The sequence below is a fragment of the Medicago truncatula genome, chromosome 1 (genome assembly GCF_003473485.1).
Source record: "Medicago truncatula cultivar Jemalong A17 chromosome 1, MtrunA17r5.0-ANR, whole genome shotgun sequence".
NCBI classification, from domain to species: domain Eukaryota; kingdom Viridiplantae; phylum Streptophyta; class Magnoliopsida; order Fabales; family Fabaceae; genus Medicago; species Medicago truncatula.
Window position 1 is genome coordinate 39,728,120 of NC_053042.1, and position 23,028 is coordinate 39,751,147.

Genomic DNA, 23,028 nt, shown 5'->3' on the forward strand with positions numbered 1-23,028 from the left:
TGTCAACTATTACACGAGCAACCTATGTGTATGTGTGTTGAGGCGATATAGTAGTACAATTTTTATATCAGCAATGCTATTAACCACGAATGAAAATAAACGAAAACCATGAATTGTACTAAAGTGAAAAAGTGATTTTCACAAACATTTTTTTAATATAAAAATAAAAAAAAATAAAATGTAGCATTCGGTGGAATACATGCCATCGTATAGTATAATTCGTATTTTCCGTGGATTCAGTTTCGTGGGAAATGGGCATTTCCCTTTTTATATTCCCTAGATCCTTTTTTATATGATCATGTAACAAAGATCACAATTATTAATTTACCTTTTTCCTTCAAAATTTTTTTTTATTAAATTACTTTTTTCTAAACCAAAGTAATCAATAGAAAAAACCTAATCAAGGCTGATGAAATTATATTGAAGGACAATGAAGATAATTGAAGACAAACAAAATTAAATAATTATTTATCATTGTACGAGGAATCTTTTGTAGTGGAGGAAAGAAAAGCAAAAAATATTTTAAAAAAAAATTGTCATGTAAAATGTTTCATCCATTCATAAATATAAACAAAAATGTGTTAAAAAAAAACTTGTTGAATCTCAAAATAAGAAGATAAATTGATAGTGTTAATAAATTTTATGTTTTTATTTTGCATAAACCATGTATTTTTTGCCTGCAACAGAGATTTATCTCTTGAGTTTTATGGGACTCAAATGAACTACAAATTCTACCTAAAAATTTTAACGTTGTTGTGTGCACAAAACTCGAATCAAACCCAAACTTTTGTTAATGCAAAATATATTTTAAAAAATAATAATAAAAGAATCTAAAAAAAGAGTATATGTAGTTACAACACTATTTAATCATAGTTACATCTCAAAATAACAAAATTATCCTTCCATAAAATTTAATTTTCAAAAAGTCTCTTTCTTCTTACTTTGTTACAACCCAAAACCCCTATTCAGTTTAAGTATGTCATGTAAGCTAAGTTTAAGTGTACATATTTAAACTCAATTTAAGTAGGTTATGTAAACTTAGTTTACGTAGGTCATGTAAACTGAGTTTAAGTGTACCTATTTAAATTCATTTAAACTCAGTTTAAGTATGTCATGTAAATTGAGTTTAAGTGTACATCTAAAAAGTTCAACATAATCTCGATTTTAGTATGTACATGTAAACTTAATTTAAATAGATCATGTAAACTCAATTTACATCAATTACGTAAATTAAGTTTGAGTAAATTTACATAAATCTACTTAAACTGAATTTAAGTTAACCTCGACAATATAAAATCGACACAGATATGTAACTTAAATTTAAGTAAACTTATTTGAGCAATGAAGTGCATAATCAAGATCATTTTAAAATAAAAGACGACAAAGATATGAAAGTAAAAGAAGACGACAAAGAAAGAGGGGAGGTAGTAGGTCTCACACACACTCACACTTATTAATGTGTTGATGATGTGTGTGTAAGAGATTCCCAGTCTGTACCCATGCATCGTATTACGCGCTCGCCGCTCGTCATATCCCTGCCAATTCACCTTGACCTTCGTGTACCAATGCAGATTACTCTACTCTTTTGATTCCATGCACATGCTAAGTTTTCACTGCATCTATTCCCGTTCCAAACCTTTTTTAATCTAAATATCATTCTTGTAATAACACTACTTTTTTTAGATCATGCTAACTTGTATTGGAATGATCGTAATTATTCTTAAAATTATTATAAGTTGAATTAATTATTTTTCAATATAATATTTCTACGTGTTTGTTGTAAATGTACAATTTCAAACCACATCAATGCATTTGAATTGTAAAAATTATTACTTTTGCGTTGTCGTGACTTTTTACCGCAAGTTTGATCAAATTCAACGCAGATCCAAATATATGCTTAGTTTCATTATTAAATCTTTAAATTATTAAAATATAATTGTTTATGTGGATCCAAACATATCGTTAAAAAAAATGATTTTTAATTTCTTGAGGTATATGTATTTCTATATTTCATTTACTTATACCTTGTTATTAGTCATTATATAACAGTTCAGAGGTCCAGGTCCAGGGCCAGGGGAATATACTACCTCTGAAAGACGTGAGTAACTTTTTTGAAAAGTCTACTAAGACACTAAGGGTGTGTTTGGATTGGAAAAGAAAGTGTAAGGAAAGATAATAAAAAAAAAGATTGTTGAAGGAATGAAAGTTAATAGAAAGTGAGAGAAAAATGTGATGATTTTTTTGATTGTTTGGTAAAAGTAAAAGTGAATGGAATGTGAGAAGAAGGAAAGTGATATATTTTGTAAATGACATAAATATCTTTACATCATAATAAAATATTATCAATGGAAAAATTAATGTTAATATTTATATTAATATATGTATATATTTTTATAATACTGTATTTTAAAATAAAATATTATTATAGAATTTATTTATTAATTAAATTATTGATGCCTCATTCTTATAAAATATTTGTTGCAAATCGAGATGCATTTGGTACGTATAACCACTATTGCAAGCAAAACTGGAAAATAACTCAAGCATTTCAACCAAAGCAACGGTAAGAATGTTCATTTGAAAAAATTGAACAATCTTCCGGTTTTCTTCACAATTTTGGACAGAAAGCTTTTATGTTGTAGGTCCCACCAAAATTGATCTTTCCTCACCCTTTCTTTGGAGATCCAAACTATGAAAGCCCAATTTCCCATAAACTTTCAATCCTTTATAACATCTTTCCTTCCTCTGTCAGTAATTCCAAACACAGCCTAAGACCATGATGAATTCTAACTCATCTATAAACAGCATTCCAAATTTGTCTGTAAAAATCATAATGCATAAAAAGATGATCCCGATCCTCCAAATTATCACACACTCCCATACAAAGTTAATCATTAGCCGAGATCACCCTCTCCTAATTAAATTGTCATTCCTTGAAATACAATTACAAAAGAAGCAGCCACACGAAGACTTACTTTTAGAAAAACCTCTCAAATTAAACGAGTGTTTTCATCAATAATGTTTTGGTCCGTCGAGGATAAAAAATTATAAGTACTAATGAAATTTTACCTTTTTGAAGCATGCAAATTCCAAAGTCACGTGTTATTCACATCCTCTACAAAATAACAAGATTCAACAAAACAAAACACTGTCCCAATTGAACCTCCTCCCATACTCACTACCTCTTTCGCCATTTTCAGACCTCGCCATCTTCACCCCAACCTATTTGTTTTATCCCATTCAATGTTGTCATTTTACATCAACAAGATAAAAAGGGTGATTGAACATAACCTTCAAAATCCCTCTGTCACTTTGTTTATTCTAAAAGACAACCATTTTGTTGTCAATTATACATTGTATATAAATAAATATCTATTTGTTTGTAGGTAAAAGTAACGTTTGAACGATTGCTTGTATATTTAACTAACAACTTAATTGTCTGTCATGATAAGTGGTGTTAAATTTCTTTTCAATTCTTTTTAAATGAAAAAATTGTCAAGATTATAACAGAGTCTCCAAATTGTTGGAGACGACCCTCATTATAACTTAACCTAATTATGCTCCCATTAAGTCGAATTCAAAATTGCTAGGAACTATTTCAAAAGACATTTCTACTCTCATATATGTTGATTATTGTCTAGTTGCAACATCAAAAGCGAATAGAGAAAGCAATTTTCTCAAGGAGAAAAGTTTGTTTGGTAAGTTGTAAAAACGTTAACTTGTGTGAACATCCTTTTATAAAATGAGGAGTGTTACGGCCATTCTCTTTTTAATACTATCTTTAACACACTTTTTTATTGTGTGAAATCACTATGAAATTCACATTTTAGAAATGACTTCTACATAAAATGGTGAGATTCATATATAAATTGCATCGACAAGAGAGTGAGTATTCTTAACATTTCTCATTTAAATATACACAATTTTTTCCAAATGCACCTCTTATTCACTTTGGACAAATTAATACACATGTTATATTCATGGGCTATGTCTACATGACTACTATCTCTTTAGATCAAACTTAGATAAATTCATTATTCTCTTTATTTATGATGTGAGAATAAGGAGAGGCAGGAAGAACATCTTAAAACGACGTTGCTAATGTTGAAGGGCAAAAGTTTGTTTGATAAGTTGTCAAAACGTAAACTCTAGCTAAAGAGGTAAGTGTTCTTTGTATGTGATTTCAACTTGTGGAATCGAGGTTAATCTGTCAAATGTAGAAGTCGTTTAACAATGAAAGATGCCAAAAAATGTTACTTAGATTAACATTATTTTAGACTATAGCATGCTATTATCGAAGATTCATTAAATGATTCTCTAAACTCGCATTATTGTAGACTTGTTTGACAAAAAAATATTTCTTATGGAATTCAAAATGCGACGAAAGCACCTTATTATACATATCTAACGAGTTCTTATTTTGAGATTCAACAAGTTTATTTTAATACATTTTTGTTTATATTTATGAACGGATGAAATATTTTACATGACAAATTTTTTCTAAATATTTTTTGTTTTTCTTTGTTGCACTACAAAAGATTCCTCGTACAATGATAAATAATTATTTAATTTTGTTTGTCTTCAATTATCTTCATTGTCCTTCTATATATTTTCATCATCCTTGATTAGTTTTTTTTCTATTGATTACTTTGGTTAGAAAATTTGGTGGATTTCCCTTTCCCCATTACTTTGGCTAAACCAATTCAAACTGCTCCGCACACATCTAACTACCATAGATCATTTTTTAGATAAATAATGGCAAATATGATATTTTTTATTTTGTATGTGTATTTTTAAAAGCGCATGTAAATTATACAAAAATAAAAAGTACAAGAGATTTTATAAACAAAATACGTAAAAGTGAGATAAATATAATGTTATTTGTATTTCGATGTGTATTTTGATTTACCATTAGTCGAAGCAGACATAAAATACTGTGTTGGATTATGTATGAATGGAAATGGAGTCAAATCTGAAAAAGTAAGATAGGTGGTCCTCAAACATGATGGATGGTTAGGGTGTGTCTATTGATTTGTGTGCATAAATTCCAATCCTGTCTTTTCAGCCATATGTTCCCTTTCTCTGTAGGGTCTCACCCTTTCTTCAAAAATCAATATCACTCACGCGCTCTCTCCTTCTTCTGCGTAGAACAAATTTTTAGAGTAATAAAGGAAAAAATCATGTTAAAATGAAAAATAGTCTTAAATAAATATTTATATTGACAAAATACTTTATTAGACAACTCAAATAAGTTTTGGTATGAACAATAAATTATGATACACAAAGGTTAAATTCAACCTTCAAATCATACTTATTCATTTTAAAAGTGAATTTTAACCATTAAAAAGAGTAATATGTTATAGTGAGATGTAGGTGTTGAAGAATTCACATAAATCTTCCCAAACCTCTCAAAAATCTCCTCAATACAATTTTTTGTTCTTTAAAAGAGCAGGATTTTATATTTTGAAGAAAAATAACGCTTTCCAAAATCTCTCCTCTCAATATTTTCTATTTTTTTCACTTACTCCTTTTATTCTAAACCCTCACTTTCAAACTCGCAAATAAAGTTTTAGACACTTGTTAGTAGCATTTTTTTTAGTAGTCATATTTGAACAACCATTTTAGACAACTTTTGGTACAACTTCTTTTTTCTCACTTTTCATTGGTCAAAAACAATGGAGAGAGAAAAAGGAAGAGAGAGAATAAAAACATAACGTGAGTATGAGAAAGAAAGTTATTAAAAAGTTGTCACAAAGTGGATATACAAATATCATTTCTCTTTTCTTTTATATGTGAGGGCGTGAGATCTAGGTGTTGATGAAACACTCACTTAAATGCGTTTGGTGTTGGTTGCAATGTGAACAACATATACCACAGTGGGTTTTGCATTAGTTACAACGTACTTTGCAAACCAATCACATCATGAATGGTCCACTTCTGGAGCAAAGACCAAACTATTTGCATTGCATTTCACGACTTTTGGCTCTTATGTGCAGTTAGTACTATTGTTTTTCTCCCTTATCTCTGTCCTTCACCATGTGTGACCTAATGCTAATGCCCCACACACACCTTTGTAATTTTCTTCCCATCTTTACACCATATATCATGGTATTGCCCGAGGAACAATAAAATGCGGTTTTATATATTATATAAAAGAACAATGATATTTGAACAACCATTTGCTAACAACTTTTATGATAACCTCATTTCTCACTCTATTTATTGATCAAAAATAATGGAGAGAAAAAAAAGAAGAGAGAGTAAAAATATAATGCGAGTATGAGATAGAAAGTTGTCTAAAATTTATCAAAAAATAATAGTACAAATATCATTTCTCTATATAAAAACACATTATTTACAACTATTAGTTTGATTGATTTAAAGAGAGACTAGTATAAACCTAATAAAAAACAAAGTCGTTTCTACATCATGTGTACATATAAAGAATGCTGTATCTAACAAAAAAAACTTAATCGTGAAAGCATCACGAAAGGCTATATAAGATAGAGGTAAAAATTGAATGGGTGTTGAATTATGAGAGAGAAAATGATGTGGAGTGTTGGAAATTAAAAAAGTGGATGTTGAAGGATATTGAAAATTTGTAACCATTGCACATGATGTTACGAGGCTTCAACCGAACTGTCTGGTCTGATGTCCATGGTTATTGCTATGGTTACGTTGTCTATCTATTTTCCACTGGTTGTAGAAATCTGAAGCATTGGGCATAATAGTTGCACAACAAAGTCAATATGTTGATTTTCCGACAAAGATTCAATTAATTTGAAACAATTTGATTGAATCCCTCACATTTTCACATGTTTTTTTATAAGATTTTCTCTAGTTAATTGGAAGACATTCCCGAATTGCATGCTAAAGAAATAATTTAATCTTTAGGGGAATACTTGGTTTCCACAATTTCAACCGGTTACCTTAACCTAAACGTGTGAATTATCAATCAAGTCTTCCGTTTTCAATAAGAGAAATTCTACTATGATCACATATATAAATGAATTGTGTTTAGACACACACATTAAATGATTTTTTTAATAATAAAAAAGAAATTGATGATAAAATAATTTAGTATTTTAATTTTTTTTTATTTTATATATGTGTGATCAAATACTATTTATTTATGTTTGTGGCATTGAAGAATGTCTCGTACAATAATACACCAATTTCACCTTAAAGACACCATCCTTGTTCTTGCAACAGCATATTAATAAGTGTAGTTTCATACTCCATCCGTTTTGAAATGAGTGTCGCTTTACTCAATTGCACACATATTAAGGAATTGAATAAAGTAGTCAAATGTCATAACAATTTTACCAAATTATCTTAATCAACTATTGATTTGTTTTTCAAAGAAAAAATAATACTTTGAAAGTAGTGTAACATAGTATTAATTGAAAGGTACAATTGAAAAGAAAAAGTTATTATTGCATTGTAAACTGAAAGTGACATTCACTTTCAAACAATTTTTTTTTTGACTAAAACGACACTATTTTAAAACACGGATGAAGTACTATTCATTGAAAAGGGCTGAAACCACACTTATATACCAAACAGACCAGTCAATACCCCTACCTAAATTCTTGTCCATACCCTACCAAAACAAATTAATCATCATTTCCAAATGCTCGTTTAAAGTGGTTAAGACTTGAGAGTAAGAAAATACTTGTACAATATGTGGGGATCACTTGAACAATCGATTTCAAAAGAACTTCTTTACCAACCATTGATATATATGCTTACTCGTCCTACTTTGAACTCATCTAAACTCTATCATGCAAATAACCAAAAGAGAAATGATATTTGTACAACCATTTTCTTATAATTTTTGGGACAACCCTCTCTCTCATACACTCATTATGCCCTTGTTTTCTCTCTATTGTTTTGATTTTCGTGTCAAGACATACATTTCTTTCTATATTCTTGGTTGTCCCATAAGTTGTACAAAAAGTGGTTGTTCAAATAACATACCTCTAACCAGAATGTTTTTTTTTTTCTTTCTTATCGTAGGCAACAATCCTGAATATTTCTCCATTCCGAGACACCCGATCACTCCAAGATTCGTTTAAGTATGGGCGTATGACCCTTATTTTGGATTAGTTTTAAAGTTTTCCTTTTCTTTTTCGAATCAGTCTTTATATTACTTTTTGTTTGTATTATTAACCTTTTACGCAAGTTCCATTTAAAAAAGAGAGTATGTGTGACATTTGAATGTTGCAAGTGTTAGATCCCTCCTTTTCTTTTCTCCTTTCACTTCTTCGTTAAGTCTAAATTCTCAAATCCAAAAATCTTTGAACTAGAGTAACTAATTTTCGCAACAATATCTTTATTCAAGAGCAATGCTTCAAATTCACGAACTTAAAATAGTGAGTAACTCATCTCTAATATAAGACGTGATGAATAAGCTTCTCAATGTCGCACATCTCTTGTTGTGGAACAAAAGTCATGGCTCGCATAATCATGAAATATAACATAAAGGACAACGGTGCAAGATAACTTAAGGATAAAAAGCAAACAAAAGTGTAATCCAAATGACCAATTCCAGAAGAAAAAAAATATAAAACATAAAGGACCAATCCAAAATTAGGGTCAAATTTAAAGGACCGCTCAAATAACTTTACCAAAAAATAAATAAAGAGGTGGTGTTTAAAGAAGTTTATAACTCTATATCATGCAGCATCAATTGTAATATCCATGCATGACAGCCCGCAAATTTGAAAATGTAAATCATGAACTACCGTACAAACAAAAATCAATCGAAAATTCCTTAAGCAATTTGAATTAAAGTCATTAGAATATGTAGATATAGAAAATTGACCATTAATATTGATTGTAAATGATTAGCATAATCATGAGCAGATACTTGTATTGTGTGTATATATATGACTATCACATCAATGGAAAGAGATGGCCTAAAGTTATCTTACAAAGTATATGTATTCTTGTTTGACAAAAGAATAATGAAATATATCCATCTAATTGAATTGAAAAAGTATTGTCTATAACAAATTTATGTACACATAAACAACTATTATATGAACAACAGCTGGCTGGCTTGCCTTAATTAGTGGAAATTGCTCCAAACATCACACCTAAGGTTGGATAGGTGGTTGTGGTGGTGGTGGTTGCGCAACATGGTCGGAAAGATTCACATCAGCTAAAGCGCAGCGTCCACGGCTGCGGCCAGGAACTGTCGAGCACGGGTTTGTTTGTGAACCTTGCACGGGACCTCTTTGTAATGACTGTATTGCTACAATTTTCTGCAACAATAACAAAGGTTTCTCTATTAACAATGGCCTTGCCCTTATTTGTTGTGAACTCAGCAGCAGAATTATTGTTGTGAATACTAACATTATTTTCATGTAGCAACCCATTATTTGTGATGGAGTAACAAAACCAAACAATAAAAAATATTAAGAGAAAATGATGAAATTATGTATGGAGGAGTATTGTGACATTAGAGGTGTATGATCAAGGAGTTTATATATGTTAAAGTAACGTGTGATCTAAGTCGTAGGATATTTGCTTTGACTGAATATACACGGCTTGAAATATTTGGGATTAAACAAACACTCTTGCGAAATTTCCTTCTTTGAATTACAGTTCTAGTCCTAGTTGAATGAATGAGTCTTACAAATGATATTATTAATTTCACGTTCAAACATCACACTATTTTCCTAAGCTTTTCATTACGTTTTTTATACTTGCCGTGTTATTTTGTTAAGCTCATAGACTTTGTCAACCAAGCCAACGCATGTCACTCTGCAGAGTTGAGAATGGACTTGGGTTAAGCACTTTCTGTTTCATGAAAATTTTACCTCATACTCCCTTAATTGCATCTATACCCTTACAATTTATGTTAACCTAATTTTTCCCCCACACTTTTCAAAAACCACTTATAATTCAGGCAAATTCAATTTTCAAAATTATCGGAATGAATATTTATCTCGACATTTTCAAATTTGAAATTGCTCGAATAAATATTCATTGCGGAAGTTTTGAGGAGTGTGTGGAAAATGAGTTTCAAATTTTGTTTTTTATTTGTTGTTACGCATACTTTAAATGTTTTGGTATAAGTTCGTCGTGTTTGTGGTGGGTAGAGATACAGGTGTAAGGGCGCAAGTTAAAATTTCTTCCAAAAGCTGAATTTTTTTAAAAAAAATTCATTCTCCGCCACTCTAAATCAAGAGCACAAATTGGCATTGAACACACTTCAAGATCGTAAGTCAACACAAATAGACCAACTCAAGCAAGTTAATCAAGAGCTAATACTAAAATCAAACCGCCCACATTATTTTGGCAAATTTTTACTCGTCATTCTTGAAGATGTCACTCCCTATCACATTATTTTCAGCATTTTTTCGTTGGTCTGGTTTTGTCTAGATATTTACTTTCGAGTGTGTTGTATCTTAAAAAATATGCACATCCAAATGTATACATCTAGGCTGAACATTTTTCTTTAATTATTTTCTTACAAGTTACCTTTGAAAATTTGACTTTATAACCAATTAGTTTTGTATGAACCTATGAACAACACTGCTAGTCTCCTATCATGACCTAGTCAAATGGTGTCATCAAGCTTAGACTCTTAATAGTAATTAAACATGTACATCACTAAATTTAAATGTGACATTGGAGTTTCAATGTCATATGACATTGACCAATTATAATGTGTCACATGTCACCGTTTATGTTAAAATATAACAAAAAAACAAAAGATCCTTATAAAAGAGAGAAAAAAAAGTCATTTGTCACATTATAATCGACCAATGTTACATGACATTGGTACCGGTGTCGCACAAGCGCTACCACAAATTTACTAGGGGTCTAGAGTCTTGGGATAAAGTGAGGTACAAACAAAAATAACCATTCACAATAAGTAATCCTTTAAACACCGGATTTAATCCTAGAAATATTAACTCTTGTCTATTTTCACATCATAACGAATAAACTAGGTGATTAGATTATCCCTATTTCGTGATTCATTCATGTAAAATTATCCATCCAAATTTATTATCAGAAAGAACTATAAAACATTTATTTATCCTTTCCCTTTTTTCTAAAACAAGCATAGGTTGTAAATCTGTAATCAAATCAATAAAATATTACAACAAAGGTAAACCTAAGATGTTTTTAGCATCTACATTAAAATCCCCTACATCAATCCATGTGGTCATTCTCATAACATTTTGGATGCCATGCAAATTGAGAAACCTACCTCAGACATGTAACAGACCACTATAAAAGCTACTGGAAGCGATGAACCAACCACCAAATGGTTTGCAACATGTCCAAATAGTACTAAATCAAACATACAAATGAAAGTTACTAATCCTATAGCCATAATTTGGCCTCAACTATATGTGTTTAATCTCGTTGTTCACTAACAGAAACCTTTATAAATAACATTACAACAATGAGTGGAATAACAAATAGATGCAAACTCTAGACTCATCAGCTAGACAATATTTTTCTTCTCTTCAGCTACATGTTAGCACTAGGAAATATATAATTTTAGTAAACAAAATATAATGTATGCTTACATAACATTTCTTGTCGATTCTCAATCTACTTATTGATACCCCGGGGTCTAAACACCCAATGTATCAAATGTCTATCAAAATTTTGTAGTTTTCCAAAAATGAGTAGACCCAAAAGAATCACCAAATTAATGGGTTCAACTAACTACTACTATTTAAGTAGGATTTCCAGCCAAGTTTTTCTAACTTATCTCCTTTCTGCAGGACGCTTTCTTTTTGGTCCTCTAGATATTGGCTCATCCTGCACGATATTATAAATGTCATGTCAACATATGGAAAGTGTAAAATAATTTTTTGATTTCTTTCTTGTTGTGAGTGAATTTTACATTTCAATATACAAACTTTATATCGCAAAATCACAAAAAGGGAGAGAGGCAAACCTTGACAAAAGATTTTCATCAGCAACACCCAATATTCTCACTGCCAACAGACCAGCATTAGTTGCATTGTTAATTGCAATAGTGGCAACAGGGACACCTCTTGGCATCTGCACACACAACAATCGTATTCGTTTGTAAGAAATGACTACATGAAACATAATGTGTAAGCTTTAAGTAATTGCAAAAAATTCCAATTGTTATACAGTAGAGAAGAATCATGATTAGTCTGCTAGAATATTGATCAGTCTATCTTGCAATGATTCTACGTCTTTTGGTTCATTCATGTCATGTACTCACTAGCTAAAAGCATATACGTAAATAAAGCAAGGAAAAACATCTAACAAGTATAGTGATTGAAAATCAGCCTGTAAAATCTAAGTTAACAACTGGATGTTAGAATGACCACTTAAGTGCTTCAGGAATCAGGTGTTGTTAAACTCATGATAACCAATTCCTTGAAATTGTTTATGCTTTTCACAAATTACGTTTAAAAATACAATCTGTTTTTGAAAACACAGCATGGTTTCTTTTAAAATCAAACATCTACTCGTCATTTTTTGGTCTTGTACAAAATGTATCTTTCATTTACAAACAATATCTGAAAAATATTGGCATTCTTAAAATTACTAGACTCCTTAGTGAGGCCAAGTTCTAGATAGTGGAAGAGACTTTGAAATAGAATAGACCATAGACATAATTTATAGAAGGAATTCATAGTACAAATTTCATTTATAGTCCTTTTGTCGACCAACAATAACAAGAGACATTGACATAAAATCCTTCATTCACAAGGATCTCGATTCAAAACAATATTGACCTTAATCTTTTAAAAAGAAGCAATAATACCAGATTCACAGACATAATACTTAATAACTTAATATTATATTATTTCATTAGAAAAGCAATCTTAAAGAACATCAGAAGAAATTATGTGGAGCACAGAAAATAAGCATCGAATATGTAAAGACAACTGAAAAATGTACCTGGACAATTGACAAGAGTGAATCAACTCCGTCGAGGGAAGAACCACGCACAGGAACACCAATTACAGGCAAGGGAGTAATCGCAGCCACCATACCTGAGATTTGAAAACTTAATCAATAATTAATGCAATAAAGACAGTTGATCTTTGCAAAAATTGTACAAAGAACAATTAAAGTAATTTACCAGGCAAGTGAGCTGCACCACCAGCACCAGCAATAATAACTTTTATGCCTCGTTCGCTCGCGAACGAGGCATAAGAAAACATCCGTTCTGGAGTTCGATGTGCTGAAACTATTTCCACCTGAAATTTGATATGTGTACACCTAAGTAAGGATAAACAACATGACACAGGACAGCCCCCATCCCTATGGTAAATTTAAACAATCTTACCTCATGAGGCACACCAAACTTCTCCAAAATTTCAGCAGCACATTTCATAACAGGGAGATCTGAATCAGAGCCCATTATGATCCCCACACGTGGAGCAACTACATTTTAATAAACAAAAGAAAGCATAATTACGTATGGGAATAACGGTTTTAATTTCAAAAATTCAAATATAGCAACATAAAGAGTAGTGGCTTCAATCTTTGCCGAAGAGTGGATAGAAAAATAAAGGGCAATTAAAAGTAACGTATTGACAAGACAAATAATATAACATTTCCATGATTTTATTTGATTCTCTCCAATCATCAGCCACTAGCAATTCCATTTACAAAATGTGGGAAGAAGTTTGTGCTAATAACCTGCAGTCTTGTCATCTAATGTTTTGCCTTCTAATATTGTTGCAAGGTTGCCGTCAAGATTGCTTAGGGAAGGCCCAACAATTGTTATGTGGCCCATCTTCCGTTGTTTTCTCATCTCTGGCACATTGTCATGACAACGAATGTTATATAGCCATACAGGTTACCAAAAGCAACAAACTAGAGGGAACTGAGCAACCTAAAATCGTTGTTTAACTAAAAGTTTACCTGGCTTATCGTACCAATGAACGGAAGCACCGGGGATGGTCAATGCCCTTTTCATCAATTGATGAGCCAATTGAAATCCAAGCTCCCCCTAAAATCATTAGGATTTGATGGATTAGACTCTTAAACAGTGATAACTGAACAAGTGTTTAATTGCCAATTGTGCTATCCTCTGAACACGAATATAACAGAATTAACTACACTGCTATTCATTTTTTACATTTTCAGCATGATAATGAGGATAAATAGTTCATTAGTAAATACCTCCTCTTCACCTAATATATTATACATGATAGCAGCTGGAGTTTTCATTGATGGATCACCCAGAGGAAGACCAACAACAGCTCGTAAATGTTGCTCGTATTGTGAGGTGTAGCACGATTCAATTGTGTGGTGCCCACTATTGTGAGGTCTAGGTGCAACTTCATTTAATAAAATCTGTTGAGAAACACACGAACAATCAATGTCATCGGATTAACAAACAGCACAATGCATTTGCAGGAGGATAAAAATTTACTAGTACACAAAGAAGCTAATATAGAATTCTAGAAGAATAAAATATTGAGGCAAGTACAGAGTTGATGAAGAAATAAATCAACAACCTCTCCGTCCTCAGTCAAGAACAATTCAACAGCAAACACACCAGCACCTTCTAAAGAGTTAACAGCATTGAAAGCAACTTCAGTGGCACGCTCCCTAATCTTCCATTTTACATCTGCTGGAGACTTGACTATGTGACATATGTTATCCCTGGAACAAAAAATAAATCCTTAAGCAGATGTATAAGCAAGCTGAAATGGTACATTATTGATCAATTTTATCATAATCTAAGTTTTGAATTTGGTTTGGGATTTTTTTTATATTCCACAAGAATAACATGTAACTGTTCAGCATGTTACCTGTGAATAGTTTCAACGACAGGATAGCATGAAATTGTATTGTCTCTCCCTCTCGCCACAATGACAGCTAATTCCTGCCAATAATTTAAGACAAAAAATGCAAGAAAATGCATCAAATCATTCAAGAAGATGAAAAAATTTGGGACTTTTAAGACAGGAAAGACCTTTCTTTGAATAAAAACCATGCTTCAAATAAACCCGTCGCATGAAAGTACTGGGAAATGTAATTGAATATTCTTTGGGACCAAGAAGATTTAATATTAAGAGCATTTAGGAAGTGGTGCAGGCATGGTATATAGCCTTTGAATAAGTTACATATTAAGATAATACAAATTTATTGAAAGACAGACTCTTGTGGAGGTAAACACTAGAGCCTACAGGATTAAAAAGAATGCACAATTATATGATCGAGAACCATAGTCATCACTACCAGTAGAAACAGTTGTCTTACAAAACTCAATAAATTGGTCACAGCAGATATAATTCAAGATGTATTGGCTTAATGCAAGAAATATTGATTTACATCATACAATTTGTGAACCATGAACTGAAAAATCACCATCAGCAGTCAACGACAGGACTTAGAAACTGACCTTGACAAAAGGTGCCCATTTTTCAGCATATAAACCACGATCAAATCCTCCAAGAGCTGCATAGTTTGGGGGGAAGTTAGAGAAGAAACAAATAAAAGAAGTTTGCGTCCATCAAAAAGGCACAAGGCCTTTTTCTTCTAGTTCGGGCTAATGAAAGACGGCCGGTATGAATTCAAAGATAAATTTTTCCTACTCTAACTTTCTCAAAAATGAATAAATATGTTTGTTAAAAACTAAATTACCATCTACAGCAGAAGTTAGCTCCTCTTCCCTTTTTGCAACTGCATTTCCTCGTCCATCATAAGCTAATCTCCTACTCTTGATCATAAGAGGATATCCAAAACGTTTCCCTACTTTCTTAGCACCTTCGAGATCATCTAACTGTTCAATGTATTTTTTCACGCAGTCAATTAGAATCCTAAAAATGAATTTTCAAACACTAATGCAACTGAGAAAAACAGTACAAACCCGCATAAATTCAGGAAGTGGAATGTCATGCTGAGAGAAGTGAACCTTTTGTTGATACTTATCCTGTAATATATTGAATAATCAGATTAAGGAAATCATTCAGAGTTTGACATCTGCATTATTCTTGCTGTAAAATATTAAAACTAGCAAGTCTATGCAGGGTGCAAAATGATTTCACTAAATAGGCTTTTTTTTTACTAATGGCCTAGTGGCCTACACCTAAACAAGAGAAATGATATTTGTACAAACACACACGCGGAGGGGGAAATGTGGGTAACAGGTATTTCACATAAAATATGTTCACAGCCAAACCACTAGGTTGTAACAACAGGGACAATTCACTATAAAGGCTAAAAACATGAAGTTGTTCATTTTTACTCAGCTAGCTCTACAAGCCAAAAACCTTTAAAACTTCACCAATATAATACCTGAATAATTCGTATAGTAGAGGCTTTAGGTTGGCAGTCAACACCTTGTTTCTCAAGTTTTTCCAATGTAGTAACATCGACGTGCTCAATTTCAAATGTTAAAACATCACACCTGAACACCATTTCAAACCAACACACACACACACACACACACATTATTTCAATTAAGTGATACATACATACATAAAGAGAATATGAGTTAAATGACATAATTCAAAGTAACATGAACGAACCTCTTTGCAAATTCCTGTACTGTGGCGCTGTCATCAAAGCTTCCAACCATGTGATGATGCGAGAACGAACTAGCCGGACAATTATCTTGTGGATCCAAAACAACAACCTTTATTGCCATCTGAGAAGCAGCTTGACAAAGCATACGGCCAAGTTGACCTCCACCCAAAACCCCAACAACCGTTTCAGATAGTCCATGAACAACTGATTCCTCATTCCTACACATAAAACATTATTACATTAATAATTTGTGACAAGTGCAATAAAAAAGGTGAAAAGGGTTGTTGTCAAAACAAGTATCAAACAAAACCGAATAATAAAAATACAAACTTTACTAATGGGTTGTTGTGGAAAGAAGTAAAAAGAGAAAACCCAGTAATAAAAATGTAAAATTTATTGAATTAATTAACCTTGGAGAAACTGCAGCATTTGCTTGGTGGGGTTGGTGAGAGTGTTTAAGCTTGAAGGATAAAAGATTAGGTTGTTCCATGTAGAAGGCGAGTGAAGAAGAAGAAGAAGAAGAAGAAGAAGAAGAAGAAGAAGAAGAAGAAGAAGAAAGAGGGTGAGTGGATTTGAAGGGAAAGAATGAAGTGACAGTGTGCCGTGAAGACACAGTGGGGACGATGTGAAGCATAGGGAAAAATAGGTGAGTGATTTTGGTTTTTAGCGTTTAACAATAATTAGTTTTTGTTGTTGTTCATTGGTTAACGATGGAAGATGAATGAAAAAGGATTTACAGTTGAGAGTGTAACTGCGTTGAGTTGAAGCTAGTAGATGATGATTTTCTTTAATGTTTGCGGCCGTGCGTTATCACCTCACCATTCTGGAAACGAGAGAATTTTCGGCGCGCTAAGATAGTTTTTTTTTTCTTTTTTACCAAATAATTTGTTAATTTTTAGACTCATTTTTTCTTTCAACAACACTTACTTTTTTCATTGAGTAAAAACATTGAAGGGATGTTAAAAATGTTAGAAAGAGTGTTCACCCAAATGGGACTTTTAAATTTTGCTTACTCACATTGTCTAAGGTTAGATAATATGCTTTCTTTAGATAGTTTTATTTTCATGTAATGCATTGAAGGCCAAGAGAACTCAAGCAAGTTTCATGTAACTGTTACAATGTTATTAGTTTAGTTGAATTTTTGTATGGGAAAAGATATTTATAGCGAAAATATCACCGCGAAAGCATAACAAACAGTTTTTTTTTTTCTTTTTATATATTTTACCGCACAATAGCACATCTCTTCCAATATAAGTGTGGCTCCATGCCATGCCCGAGGTACAATCGTATTTTCGCAAATTTTGGACACTTTTCTTTCTCAGTTTCTTTACTTACTTGAGCGTTGAAGTGTTAACTTGTTTTGCTGATTCTTTTTCCTTCAATGAAGAATCTTCTCCACCGCATCAAAGAACAGCTTCCATTGCATCAAAAATTGTCTGGTACTAAGACTTTCATCAATCATTCATTATTTTGGTTCGCTTAAGATCACACGTCATCAATCATTCATTATTTTGGTTCACTTAAGATCACACGTCATCAATCATTCATTGTTTTGGTTCACTTAAGATCACACGTCATTAATAAGTTTTACCAAAAAAATAAATTTTTTGAAAAAATTTGAGTTGAATACAATTTTAGATCATATCAAACTATCATATATATTTCTAGGGAAACAAAAGGATTAATACAAAAAAAAAAAAAAAAAATGAGAAAATAAATTGAAAATAAAAAAGAAGAATAAAAAAATAGAGTTAGTAACATAGTGGAAGAGGATAAAACAGTAATTCCACGATTGTGAAGAAAAGAGAGATTGCATTTGTTTGACCTAAATACCCCTTTTTATGCATAGCCTCGGATCTTGATTTTCCCTTCTCAACCCTCACAATTTCATTACCCTTTCTCCAATCTTCTCCTTCTTACCCTTCTTCTGCACTATTTCCGATTTTCTCCCACTTCCCCGCCATTTTTTTTCCATCAACCTCTTTTCAAACTCAAAACCCCCTTTTCCCTTCTCTGATCCGCTTCTAGTAACTTCTCACCACTATGCTTTTTCCCATCATGGTTCGTTACCCTTTTGTGATATGGTGAAGCCCCTCTGGTAATTTACGTTATTTGAATATTTATTTTGTTAATAGTTTTCATGGATTTTAGTAAAGTTTTCATTTTTATAATCAATTCCATTCTGGGTCGCGAAGGTGTGATTTTTATGTTCACTCACTTACAAAGTAGATTCATGTTGATCTTCAGTTGTTTTTGTTGTTGTTAATGCATACAATTCAGGATTTTTAACATTCATAAGCCGAACAGAGAATTGATATGGTTTTTCTGACATGTTTTTTGTTCTATGCAGGATCTTGCAATAATGTCACAGCCATAAAACAGTTATTTGTATTGTAAACTGTGGTTCTTGTTGTTGTCGGAGTAGTGATTTATATCTTCAATGGCTAACCATGATATGATGCTTGATCAAAGTCATAATTTGGTACATGGCCATGGCCAGCAATCGGTGCTTGACCGTCATCAAAATTTTGGACTTGGCGAGAACCGTGCATTGGAAATGAGATCAGACCTTGAGCATCATTTGGACTTGGGACAAACCCATCATGATGAACTGGGCTTGGAACACGCCGATGAACATCAATTCGGGTTGGAACAAAACCATGACTAGGAAGGTGGTGATGGTCAAACTTATGAGCATGAGCATGACCATAAAGTGGCCATGGATCAAAAACCTGAGCATGATGGAAACGATGAGTTGTCCTTTCCTGAACAAAACCATGAGTTGGTCCTATCGGAGAACAATGATTTGACTGTTTCAGAAAGCCAAGGATTTAATGAGAGCATGGACCTGGCTGTGGTTCAGAATCCCGAAATGAGCATCGAGTCTGCCAATGACATGGTTGTTTATCAGTCACAGTATATGCTTTCTTCTACACCTCATGTAGTTCAGGCTCGTACAGTTGATGTGATTCCAACTTATGAATTGTCGGTAGGCCAAGAATTTCCTAATGTCAAGAGTTGCCGAAGAGCATTGAGGGATACAGCAATTGTTCTGCACTTTGAGATGCAGACTATAAAATCCGACAAGACACGCTTTACTGCCAAATGTGCCAGTGAGGGTTGTCCCCGGCGCATTCATGCAGCAAAGCTCCCAGGGGTTCCAACTTTTACTATCAGGACAATTCGTGAGAGTCATACATGTGGAGGAATTTCTCATCTTGGTCATCAGCAAGCTTCAGTTCAGTGGGTTGCTAGCTCTGTGGAGCAAAGGTTGAATGAGAATCCTAATTGCAAGCCAAAGGAGATATTGGAAGAGATTCATAGGGTTCACGGTATCACCTTATCGTACAAGCAAGCATGGAGAGGCAAGGAGCATATCATGGCTGCAATGCGTGGATCTTTCGAAGAAGGGTATCGTTTGCTGCCACAATACTGTGCACATGTGAAACGCACAAACCCAGGAAGTATTGCATCTGTTTACGGAAATCCATCTGATAATTGCTTTCAACGCCTATTCATTTCTTTTCAAGCATCTATTTATGGACTTTTAAATGCATGTCGGCCACTCTTGGGGCTTGATAGAATATATCTTAAGAGCAAGTATCTTGGTACGTTACTTCTTGCTACGGGGTTTGATGGTGATGGGGCTCTCTTTCCTCTTGCATTTGGTGTTGTTGACGAGGAGAACGATGATAATTGGATGTGGTTTCTGTCTAAACTTCATAACCTGCTCGAGATTAATACTGAAAACATGCCAAGGCTTACTATTTTGTCTGATAGACAGCAGGGAATTGTGGATGGCGTTGAAGCAAATTTTCCCACTGCTTTCCATGGATTCTGTATGCGGCACTTAAGTGACAACTTCCGAAAGGAATTTAATAATACCATGCTGGTCAATCTTCTATGGGAAGCCGCCAATGCTCTTACTATAATTGAATTTGAAGGTAAAGTTATGGAAATTGAAGAGATATCACAAGATGCTGCATATTGGATTCGAAGAATTCCACCTCGTCTGTGGGCTACGGCTTATTTCGAGGGGCAGAGGTTTGGTCAAACAACGGCCAACATTGTTGAAGATTTAAACAGTTGGATATTAGAAGCATCTGGGCTTCCAATAATTCAAATGTTGGAATGCATTAGGAGGCAGCTAATGACTTGGTTATATGAGCGCCGAGAAACCAGTATGCAGTGGGCATCCGTACTTGTTCCTTCTGCTGAGAGACGTGTAACAGAGGCTATTGAACATGCACGCACATATCAGGTTCTTCGTGCCAACGACGCTGAGTTTGAAGTTATATCTCATGAGGGAACTAATATAATTGATATAAGAAATCGCTGCTGTCTTTGTCGTGGTTGGCAGCTTTATGGCTTGCCCTGTGCACATGCTGTGGCAGCACTTTTGTCTTGTAGACAAAATTTTCATAGATTCACAGAAAGTTGTTTCACTGTTGCAACATATCGCAAGACATACTCAGAAACCATACATCCCATTCCTGACAAATCTCTCTGGAAGGAGTTGTCTGAGGGGGATGCCAGTGTTAGCCAAGCTCTTGAAGTTGTTATTTACCCGCCTAAATCACTCAGGCCACCTGGGCGACCAAGAAAGAAGAGAGTTTGTGCAGAAGATCGCGGGCGTGTTAAGCGAGTGGTACATTGTAGTCGCTGCAATCAAACAGGTCACTTTAGAACAACATGTGCTGCCCCCATCTAATAATTCGGACTATCCTCTTGTGTCATGTTCTCTTTCTTCCAAAGGCTTTCTGTCCTATTTTTTTTTTTTTTAGGCTTCACAGGCTCATACCTTACGGTTGCTAGTAAATGACGACCTTTACATTTACATACAATAATGTGAGTTGATTTTTAACGAATATTCTCCATGTATATAATAATAATTGGGGCCTTGTGCAAAAAAAAAACGGCCTCGTGCAATAAATCGTTTGTATTAATGGCATGCCTTTTGTTTCTTACTGTGTTTCTGTAAGTATGTTCGTACCTCAGAATGTTAGGGGGAACCCATTTATAACAAGCTAAACGGCTTCCGAGCCAAAGACCTCTTGAATTTCTTGGAAGTGTTTGCCTCAGCTTCATTTGAATTTCTTCATTCTTATGATCAATCATAAGCATTACAAGTACTAGTCACAGGTATGTTCTGTAGGAGCATGCCAAAGCTTGTACATTTACATTCAGGTTAATTGATTATAGTCTGAATATATAACTGAGAAAGATATGGAGGGAGTTACCATAATAAATAAATAGTAGCATTCAAATATCTTGTTTCAACTTCCAATAATTATATTGGGATGAGTGATGTTTAACAAGAAACACTAAGATATGCATGTCCAAGTCAATTTTTAATGCTCCCAAAATACTAAGTATAGCCCTTAATGTAGAGATTTGAAACATTATCGAAAGGAGGGGTAAACTATCAATTTTAGTTACAATGCTTATGTCGTATTAGAGTGGATTCCATCTGTTTACCTGTATTTGCAGGATTAATATGAACTGGTTGCGAACCGCTATTAACTAAAGAAGAGAATTTAAATAGAAAATTAACTGATACACACATTATTATTCACAAAAAAAAAAAAAAAAAAATTATATGAACTGTAGTCTTATGTATGGAGGTGAATGAGACATACCATTTGTGATATCAGAAAGTGAAAGCATGTGGTAGCCATCCGTTGCAGTGCCTATATGATTTTTTTGCATGATCCCATTGTTGTTGATTTGTTGTACTTGTACCACTCCTGCACCTCATTTTTCGCAATACTAAAAATCTCATTATCAATCAGTCAACATATATTATTGTGCTGTTGTCAATGTATCATAAACCATGGTTTCATACCCTATTGGCATCTGTTCAAATTTCCAAAGGGAAAAGGTAAATCGTCTATATAGGAGCACATAATCACGCAAAAAAAATTACCTAGAATAGGTTTTAAGAGAGTCCAACTTAAAATTGAGGGTACTACAGTATCCCAATCAATATATTATTAGATTATGATAATTTGTCATGTTTAGCAACAGAGCCTTGAATCATATGTATGGTAATGCAGGGTAATGGCATAACATATATATAAAACCAAATAATAAGTACCTGTATAATGGAAATTTCGGTAAAGTCTCACCCAACTAATAAATGAACCAATTAAAACTCGAGAAAAGGGTTATAACTTCATCCTTGGTCGGTAATGATTCATCTATTGGCAAGTCATTAGTAAATTTGTGGTCTGGTTTGTAAGTCACTGTAACACCATAAGTGAATAGCATGTTAAGCTTACTTCATCTGCAGTTTCTAGTCATTTGCATGGGTTGGCAAAAATCACTCTGAAGGATGAAGAATGTCTGCCTACTGTTCTAATCTCGAGATAGTTGTGCATCTATTGATTCAATAAATTGATAATAGAATTTAACCTAAGTACAGGATGATATGCATTATGCAGAAGTTGACATTGCAGATTTTGTGTGTAGAGAGAGGAAATTAACAATTGATAATGGAAGCCATGGTTGCCCTTTGGCAACCAGCAT

General features: G+C 33.2%; 2 protein-coding genes across 2 annotated transcripts; one reads left to right on the forward strand and one right to left on the reverse strand.

Moving 5' to 3' along the window:
* Window positions 1–11,165: 11,165 nt before the first annotated feature.
* Window positions 11,166–17,350, reverse strand: LOC11405596 (phosphoribosylaminoimidazole carboxylase, chloroplastic). Its single transcript, XM_003590944.4, has 16 exons — window positions 16,911–17,350; window positions 16,503–16,718; window positions 16,270–16,381; window positions 15,842–15,904; window positions 15,616–15,754; window positions 15,374–15,429; window positions 14,781–14,854; window positions 14,484–14,631; window positions 14,146–14,319; window positions 13,885–13,972; window positions 13,660–13,776; window positions 13,304–13,401; window positions 13,097–13,214; window positions 12,913–13,007; window positions 11,930–12,036; window positions 11,166–11,790 (listed from the first exon to the last, which is right to left on the reverse strand). The coding sequence occupies exons 1-16, from the start codon at window positions 17,132–17,134 to the stop codon at window positions 11,691–11,693; spliced, it is 1,929 nt and encodes a 642-aa protein (XP_003590992.2). The 5' UTR covers window positions 17,135–17,350; the 3' UTR covers window positions 11,166–11,690.
* Window positions 17,351–18,313: 963 nt separating this feature from the next.
* Window positions 18,314–21,526, forward strand: LOC112421256 (uncharacterized). Its single transcript, XM_024782051.2, has 2 exons — window positions 18,314–18,598; window positions 18,851–21,526. Exon 2 carries the CDS (start codon window positions 19,220–19,222, stop codon window positions 21,209–21,211), a length of 1,992 nt encoding a protein of 663 aa, XP_024637819.1. The 5' UTR covers window positions 18,314–18,598; window positions 18,851–19,219; the 3' UTR covers window positions 21,212–21,526.
* The last annotated feature ends 1,502 nt before the right edge of the window (window positions 21,527–23,028 follow it).

Bases quoted from the DNA above. Each gene is read 5' to 3' on its own strand.
- LOC112421256 (XM_024782051.2), top strand. From the start codon at position 19,220: ATGGATCAAAAACCTGAGCATGATGGAAACGATGAGTTGTCCTTTCCT.
- LOC11405596 (XM_003590944.4), bottom strand. From the start codon at position 17,134: ATGCTTCACATCGTCCCCACTGTGTCTTCACGGCACACTGTCACTTCA. The intron at 15,755-15,841 runs GTTTGTACTGTT...TACATTGAACAG, and splicing joins CACTTCCTGAATTTATGCGG to TTAGATGATCTCGAAGGTGC. The intron at 15,430-15,615 runs GTAATTTAGTTT...CAAACTATGCAG, and splicing joins GCTAACTTCTGCTGTAGATG to CTCTTGGAGGATTTGATCGT.